The following is a 9,415-nucleotide window of genomic DNA, read 5'->3' on the forward strand; positions in this document are numbered from 1 at the left end:
CACGCTTCGACACGCCGTCGGCGTCTCTCCGCCGCTGCCATTGACTTTTCACGGAATGTGCTTACATATATATGCATTGTCCGCATGAGATAGAAGAGAGAGAGAGAGAGAGAGAGAGAGAGAGAGAGAGTGTGTGTGTGTGTGTGTGTGGGTGGGTGAGTAGGTGGGTGTGTGGGTGTGTGGGTGAGAGAGATTGAGAGCGAGTGTATTCGCGTGTGCATACATGTATTTACATACGCGAGTTTCTCTATCGATGTTACGTAATGCACGGCGACAATCAAACTATGGAGACAAACCTTTGGACGACTGTTTGATTGTGTATTGGACCTTGTAGATATTCTGGTTGATGTTGTTTTATAAGGTGAATCTAATCTCGATTGTATAAGACTTTTCAATGATAATTCGCCTATAAAGCAGTATTTCCATAATTTTTTAAAATATCATTACATTTTGGTTATTTCTTGCGACCGTGTTTTGTGTTAATGGGAGCAAAGACTATTTATTATTACGCAATAGATAATAATGCGTTCATATGGAAAATTAGAAAATTGAACACAAATATATTATTGAAAATACCTCAAATTAATCAAAGGCGGAATACCGAATGAATTCCGAAAAAACGATTTACTTCACAATTGCCTATCTACTTTCAAAAAATTAACTGGCAAGCTAATGCACATATCGGGCAATGGAGCACCAAGAAATAGGAAAAATTAACATTGCGATTATCCTCGATGCATTAATATCAATTGTCAAGTGCAATCGTGAGAAAACAATGCATTAGCCAAAAGTAATGCGAATCTCCATCGCGACTCCCTTCCAGGCACTTCAATATATAAAATGGCACCGAGGGGCGATAGGTTACGAGAGCGTCAAAGAGGGTTCGATCGATGCGCGAAAACAGCACAATTACGTAAGTTTCCCCCCTCGTGGGCTTTCGTGTGCGCGAGCGAACAAAGAACACAAGCCAATCTGCGCTCCCATTTCTGGTTATGTATATGTAATAGCACGCTTCTTGGATATCGTTCGAAATTATAATAAAAATCCAAGTCCTCGAAAGAAGAGCAATAAATCGGTACAAAGGCCGTAATAAGTTGATATTCCAATGGGACCGACACCTGCCAATAGCCGAGAAGGAGATCGGAGATTACACATGTTGTTTGCGTAATCTGTGTGCCGCATCCCAAGTTAAATGAAGAAATCAAGAGGTCGTTGTGGTAGCTGGAGGAACTTGAATATATTCTTAAATATTGTAGGCGATTGAATTGAAATATAGTGCATTTGACGTTTAAATTGTTGTTGGCATAACTAAATTGTGAGAGACAACATTTCACGTAAAGAGTTCGCGCCGTTCTAAAAATTCGTATTATTGTATAAGCGGAGTTTAAAAAATACATTGTTGGCACCTATTGACCATGTCAAAAAACAAATGCGAATATTTATGTTTATTTAATTGGTGACGTGACATTGCATTAATTATCAAAATAATTTTCGTTAGGCATGCAATTCATGTTTATTAATCAAAACTTTTATTTCAATAAAGAAGATCATATTTCTACTCGATATATACATTTAGTCAATTGAAGATAATATATAATTCTATTATAAAGATTATTATATATTGCTTTTTGCTCCATTTCATTATTGGCACACTAATACACACACGCGCGCGCGCGCGCGCCCATATATATTTGTGCGTGTGTGTTTGTGTGTGGTTGTGTGTGAGTGGGGTTATTTGTATGGGTGATATAAAATATGACGATGTAAGGACTTAAAAGTGTTATTATTACTATACGCGGTGTTAGTAAACTATTTCGCTAATTAATATGAAATTGGAAATTATTTCTGAAAACTGCACATAAAAAGTTACATAAAATAGAAATTAATTCATCGAACGTGCATAAAACATATTAATTCGCTTTAAAAAAATCAATATACTTTTACATTACGCTACGTTCTTTCAAATCTCATAGAGTCAGGGCTTCACAATCGCTTTAACAAATAATTCGACGTCAATTACCCAGACGAAATGATGAAAAGAGGAAACCTGATTTTTCAACTAATTATTTGATTCTCAAGTAGTGGGAGTAGAATTGCCAGCAGCGGTATACCACATTACGATATCTCGACGCTCAACAATAATAATTACACGCGGGAGTAGCGCTGACATAATTGTCGACTTTTACGAAATCCAACTCTTTGCGTTTTGGCGTTGCGAAAATCAGCTCTTGCCAGCGAGACCCGATTCTCCTCGTTCTTTCGGCGACTTATCGATTATAATGAAAAAGTTCGGAATGCGGCTCTCGTACACCGTACGCGCTGATTAAAATTTCGATTATGTGTCTGACGAAAGAATAACGATGCAACTTCGTTCCCTTCATCCCCGTGAGATAGAAGCATCATCGAGCATTGCTTTATGTGTCGTGAAATACTTTTTAATATCTAGTTTTCATTACTGATGCTATCCTCTTTGTAACGATGACACTTTTTAACGCATAAATTTTAAATTACGTGTGTCTATATATATATATATATATATATATATATGTAAGGAAGCTGCATAGGATATTTCATTATTATTGATTTTAATCGTCGTCTATTGCTCGATTGCTTGACGATTCGGCTCGAAATTGTTAATTTATTTGACAATTTTTTATTAATCCAGTCCAGAGTATAATCGAAAATGTAAACGAATAAATGAATTTATATAAGCATGTATCATAGCTTTATTCTAGCGAATTTATAGATTTCACGGATAACAATAATTTAAACGAAGACCTCAAAAATACTTACAAAAATTTCATCTCGTCGTCTCTTCGCGTAAAAATGACCATATTAATTTACATTTTTCATTAATCTACTTGTGAGTTTAACATGTATTATTAAGATCGATGGATAGGTATTTAAAATGATAATCTGACATTTATACAATATCATACAAATTGATTAAAGCGCATTTGTCGGAGATTATATTTATCGTCAATGAGAATTGTATACATTATAATCGTTTCCTCTATCTTTTCCCAAATGTTTGTTCAAACGGAATTAAATAAGCATGGATTTCTTGACTATCTTTCCTTATCAAGGGTAATTCATTACTTTTTGCACAATCCGACATTTGCCAGACCACATTTCGCCCACTCTTTATCCGACGTCATTGCTTCAATGGTCATAATTAATCAATCGGCTTCTAATCGCACCCACTCTAACATAATCACCAATGGCAAATAATATTAATATTAAAATATAAGTGCATTTAATATCGATGGCATTATCTTCTGATTTCAGCGCCAAACAGTCCGCTTCACCTCAGCAGCAGAGCACACGCGTTGCTTTTACTCAACAGGCCACAAGCCTCCCTCGCTGATGCTGATCATGCAATTCGACTACGCCCGGACTGGGGCAAGGTGAGCTTCGATATATTTCTCTCCGTGGTTACACGTGCAGGCATTTCGTATTATATAGAGCGCCGCCGACCCCTACTTATCGTCCGCCGCTCGGCTCTGCTTTTATTTAACGGAAAGGCTTCGACGAGGACGCGTGATTAACAATTGTTATACGGCGTCTGTTGCTTTTCATGTAGTTATCGATAACGAGAGTCCTCGGGTCAATTCCAGTATGATAAAATTATTATCTATTTGGGCACGAAAAAATTCTTGCATTTTACTGTTATATTTTAGCTTAATTAATTGTTCGAGTTTATCGCCGATTGAAAAGTAATATTTCGCTGATTGCTAGGTCTTGTTCATTGATTCATTAATGCATAATTTAAGCGTTAATTATTTACGAGTAAAAAAATTTAAATAATTGTCTCTTTTTTTACCTTTTTACTTTTCTTTATTTTTTTTTTTTATGATTAATTATAGGGTCATTACCAAAGGGGTCTAGCGTTATCCGCACTCATGAGGAACGAAGAGGCCCTTCTTGCTCTGTGCACGAGTGCTGTTATCGACAAAAATCCCCAAGCCATCCGACATGAACTCACAAGGGTAAAAGGAACAAATTTTTTTCTCCATCTTTATCATATGATCAATCGACTACTGTCAAATTAGTTATTTACGAATTGTTTATAATGACTTTTGTTTATTTTGTATGTCAATGATCGATAGATTATTCATGCATTTGGTGTTAAAGCTAGGCGTTAAATTTCCTAACATTTTATCGTGAAAAATCGTAATCGAACATCAACGCTATAAAATTAGAAAAATGCGACGATTTCGGCCAAGTACTCGAATAATAAATGCACTCATTTATAAATGCTTCATAGTCATAAAACACATTGTGACAATAAGAAAAGCCGTTGAAATATTTTTTTCGGAATGACCGATTGATTAAATCGATCGATCTTACGCGTCTAAAAATATGTTCATCCATGCTTCGGGGAGTAACGATCGTTACGCTCCACATTGTATTAACAGGCAACGATTTTCCTCCTTCCACCACCACCCCCCCTCCCCCCTCCCCAGCCGCCCTAGCGGAGTTGTTGTCGTTGCCACCACCGCCGTCATCACGGACGAGCGTCATCCGCCCAACATCCACCGCTCTTTCATCTTTATTGCCTCAAACGCGCGCACCTGTTACACTTCTATCCATCACCTGGGACTCCGTCATGTATTATTCGATCGACCCTCGCTCTCTTCGTGACAGCGAAGACACGCGCCGCCTCGATCTAACCGCCTAAGCAACGACATTGGCTTTCCCATACGCGAGTCACGGCGCCGTGCGGTTGAATAACCCCGTGGAGGGCAGTCGAGTTGCGCGAGCCGCCCCCTCGCTTCTCCGCCGCTCGAGTACGTCGCGCGAGTCCACGAGGAAGCGAAGAGATGGAGAATTCCCGCTTCGCGCGCCGGTGTTCCGCTACTCGGGCGGATCGTGTCATTGGTCCCGAGGCCTACGACGGAGGTGTAATGATAATGAACGGACGCGCGTTTATTTTTAGAATTCGGTCTTTCCGACGCGCTGGTCGTTAAATTAGTGGATCGGAGCTCTTTCGTTCTTGGCGGCATCGTGGCACTACCGGAAATTGCGATTTTTCCATTGTATGCCACGAGCTCCGATTACGACGACTTACGCAGCCAATCAATTGAAATTTAGTTTTCGGCACTCTGCACGGCGAACGCCGACGGGACGTAGAAATTAGACCCAACTGTTTTTTCTTCTCTTTTTTTCCTTTTTTTTTTTTTATATAATCTGTTATTTATGAGTCTTCGTATTGCGCAATCGAGGCGTTACAGAGTCGGCCTCGGACGCGCTATCTGTAACACATTATACCGTCCATATAATTTTCTTAATTAATATTAATAATTAAGTGAATTACAGTGTCGTTAACGTTTTTAGCGCTTACGCCTTTACATTTTGAATTCGCGAGTAATAGCCTTTCCGACTCCCCTACTATTTCCAGATTATTTTAATTGCACCGAAATATCGCAAAAGCTCCGTAATCGTCGGAGTGTCGGAATACAAAATAATATTTTTAGCGTTGAATAGCATTTGGTCGCGCACCGCCGACTAACGGCCCGAAAATTTATTATCAAATAGCGTTTCTTTTATTTTTGAAATAAATTTCTTTTATAAGAGCGAGTGCGATAAATTTTCGAATTTGAAATAAGGTCGCTTCATAAAGCAATATAATAACTCTCGCAGTATAAACATAAGAGACACATCTCAGCCGTTACAAAAATAGAAAACCTATAAATTCATGGGCGAGCTAGCGGTATGCTTGGAGCTATAAATCCTCATCAAATTAGCGCAAAAAGTCAATATCGCGTAATGAACATTATCCCGAAGCGAGCCGCTTCCGGAACGGCCAAGCCCAGCCTCGTCTTTAGGCATTTCATTGAGTGTCCCACCCGCAACAGGTGCTGCACCGTATTCTGACGTCGAGTGTGCGTCGCCAAAGCAGCGCGAGCTTCCGCACGCCTTACGACCTCGTGGAGGTGCGTATGAGGCGGAACCGTCATCACCTGCTGCTGCCCCTAATGACATCGAGTCATCGGCACCGACGTAACGCCGGTGGCAACGTGGCCCTCAATACCTCCGACTACGAAGACAACAGTAGCGGCGGCGAGGACGAGTTCTCCCAGGTAATTATGGTCGTTTTACGGCACGCGTGCATGTTATTATCGCGCGCCAAGATAAGTTTAAAAATTCAGGGGCTGAGAGAATTTAGCGAGACGATTGGTGGATAGGGAGTGGTTTTGGGGCTGGGGGACTCATTCGCTTATTCATTTATTCTTATATTTGTATGAATTTGTTAAATGGATCTTGTACGGACCGTCAGCATTTTTATAATAATTTTTTGACACAAACTCGTTTATCGTTAAAATAGGGCGTTGATTATGAATATAGAAATTTATGGACATTACTTATACAAATTATATAATTTTTATGGGACGTGATAATCCATCGGGCATAATTCCGTATTAATTATCGTTAGCGCGAATCGATCTATTCCATAATTATGCAACGACGCTTTTAAGCACCGCACACAATTTTTATACTTTTGTAATACGAAATCTAATGGTTGACATTACTTATTCTTATTATTGATTTACATAATGGTTATGGTATCGCAATGTAGCGTACAAGCAATAAAACAATGATGTAATGTAATTCGCGGAAAATTATATTTTAATTATCAATCGAAAAATATTGTTGCAAATTTCGCGTTTACTTAAAATCATTACGTAAGCGTATGCTATAAACGCATATCGTAGGCATATGCTCTACGTACGATTAAATTGATCTAATTCAGCTGTCACTTTCAGTCTGTTTGTCGGAGACTACTTTCCAGTACCACGCCACAAGACAACTCGAAATTGTATGCAACATTAGATAGGTTGTTTCAAGAAGTTGAAAAATTAAAAAGTAAGTAATAGCTGGTATACGATTGCTCAATTCCTAAGCACATTATTATATGTTGATTTTGGCTTTATATATTGTCTATCGTCGGTTAATTTTTAAAACGTGTAAATGTTTAAAACAGTGGTCGAACATTTACACTCATTAACAGCCGTGATAAAGAGTTTGAAATAGAAGAATTACACGATACGACAAGCGCGCATGTAAATTCTCGATTTTACGAATGAGAAAAGTTTCAATAAACCGTCTATCTTATTGCGGAAAAAAATTTTGATCATCACGGCTGACGTAATAAATTAATAAGCGAGCCAATAACGAAGCGGTTAATGTCAATTGCAACTGCCGCTCATATCCATAGGCATAGCCGCGATATTATACACCATAAGAGGCTAATTGAACCAGCAGCGGCAGTTTGACAGAGCAGAAGCGATAGCGTGGTAATCATTATAAAGGAAATAACGACACTAATTCAATCAATTTTCACTCAGGAGTGGAGCGAAAGCCCGCTGAGATCCTCCTGCCACCCATGAGTGGCGCGACGTCGGGCGGTGACCTCGACTGCATCCTCTGCTGTCGCTTGCTCTGGAAGCCGGTGACGACGCCTTGTGGCCACACCTACTGCTGGATGTGCCTGGACCGCTGCCTCGACTATTCCTCAGCCTGTCCGCTCTGCGTCACCTCGCTCGCCGACGTGAGTTTCAGCGACCTTACGTAACCTTCGTACTGTTATTCGGAACCCGACGAGCCCAGCGACCGCTACATAAACGGACGCCTTGCGTCCATTGCAATAAGCGATTAGCGCGATTGGTATTCCTGTTCGTTTTACTTCGTTAATAACGATGGCTACTCGCTTACTTAGAAATCGCGAAATTACTCGCTGGATATTTTCATTGATAAGTGCTGATACCGTGCTCTGTGAAATTAATAAATGCTCCGTCGAATTACGCACTGATTCAGCTTTGTCGTTTTTCTTTCAAATAGATGCCGACTCACATACGTTTATGTGTACGAAACGTATCTTATCGTGTAGTTGCGAATTTAAAATCAGAATCGCTGATGATAAATCGTATTAATCAATTTCTAGTTCAGCCTGCCTTGTACGAACAAAATAAATAAATCACCGCAAGATTACGATACCATGTGCTTTCCGCGTTACTTCAAAGTCCGATCGTAACATTCAATTATTCGCATTACTTTATGGGGGAGGGGGAGGGGGAAGGGAAGAAGAAAAAAAAAAAACAATCGTGGTGTATCCTTTTCCACTCGATAGTCCTACTTGTTCAATAAGACTCGAGACGAAAAAATCATTCAAACGCAGCAATAATGAAAGATAAGCGGCCAATACGTTCGCGATAATTCAATAGAGCCAAGAACTCGCTGGAAATTCGCTTCGATTGTCATAGTCGCTTAATTGCCAGTGACGTTGACATTAGCCAGCATGACGCAACGCACCAAACAATAAAGCAACCATCTGCTGGCAGAATCCCGTAACTCGGCGTGATCACCGATGGCTTTCTATTGCGAAAGCAAGTAGCTCGGATTCCCAATGAAAACCAACAATGCGCGTTATATCCTGCAGTGAAGGAGCAATGAAGCGATTGTCGGCGGGCCTTAAGCAAGTCCTCGGATAACAACGCGGCCCCGAAGCGACAACAGCTGCTCGCAAATGAGAATCCGTCGGTTGTGACGGTAATGTCATGGCACTTAACAGCGACTCGTAATGGCTGTCTGCGGTCGATGTCACCGCAGTGACTCGCGCTTCCGCTTACGCATAATGGAACCGCGACGCGTCTGTGTGCGAGCTTTGACTCAAGACGCGGGATAGGAGCCTGAGCTCCCCTTCACGTTTATTCGCTTTGAAGAGAGACATAGAGAGAGATTAGAAAATTCGTCGGGTGCATTTATCGATGATGCACCTCTGCTTTATTACGAGACAGCAATGCCACATTACTTTGCAATCCTATCCAATTCAATCAATCCGACAGCTTCTAAAATTGTATAACGGAATAAACAAGTTCCAATTTATTACCGCATTGATCGATTAATATACACGATAGCTACTTATCTAATCCATTTATGTTCCATTTACATTTAGATTTTAATAAGTCCGATCATTCGATACATCGAGGTGGCTATAATTGTAGGTATTAAGTCGTGGAGTCAACTTCGGATGAAGTAAAGCGATTTGCTAATTAAGCGCCGTAACAAATACTTCCGAAGTAATGATCAATTTGCGGACAAAGTGAACGTGCGTGTTGTTCCTCTGTGCAACGATGCCCTCGCTAAAAATCTTACATTCCAGCCACCCAGAGAGTTAAAAAAAATCTTTGAAAATTATTTAATTCTGAGGAAAAATATCTGGAACGTGCAATATCGAGCTTCATATCCGGTCGCAGCGATATTCGCCAGTCGTCGCGTCTGCACCACTGACGCCTTAAAAGATTCGCGAGTCTCGAATAATCCACGAGAAAAAGTTAGCGACCTCGCTACACGGCCGTAAATCTAAACGGACGTCGGTAAAGTGCTCCCCCCCCCCCCAACCCCCACCCCCACC

At 40.4% G+C, this 9,415-nt stretch overlaps 1 protein-coding gene across 1 annotated transcript in view; it reads left to right on the forward strand.

The window, feature by feature from the left end:
• The window catches only part of LOC105367692 (LON peptidase N-terminal domain and RING finger protein 2), a gene marked incomplete at its 3' end in the record, with an annotated part of 65,572 nt that overhangs the window by 53,970 nt on the left and 2,187 nt on the right, over positions 1 to 9,415 (forward strand). The window contains exons 3-7 of the mRNA XM_011506461.1: positions 3,289 to 3,407; positions 3,867 to 3,989; positions 5,859 to 6,083; positions 6,768 to 6,867; positions 7,350 to 7,552. Of these exons, the coding sequence (XP_011504763.1) occupies positions 3,289 to 3,407; positions 3,867 to 3,989; positions 5,859 to 6,083; positions 6,768 to 6,867; positions 7,350 to 7,552 (770 nt within the window). The remainder of the gene's footprint in view (positions 1 to 3,288; positions 3,408 to 3,866; positions 3,990 to 5,858; positions 6,084 to 6,767; positions 6,868 to 7,349; positions 7,553 to 9,415) is intronic.

This window comes from Ceratosolen solmsi, unplaced genomic scaffold (genome assembly GCF_000503995.2).
Source record: "Ceratosolen solmsi marchali unplaced genomic scaffold, CerSol_1.0 scaffold7, whole genome shotgun sequence".
In the NCBI taxonomy this organism is placed as follows: Eukaryota; Metazoa; Arthropoda; class Insecta; order Hymenoptera; family Agaonidae; genus Ceratosolen; species Ceratosolen solmsi.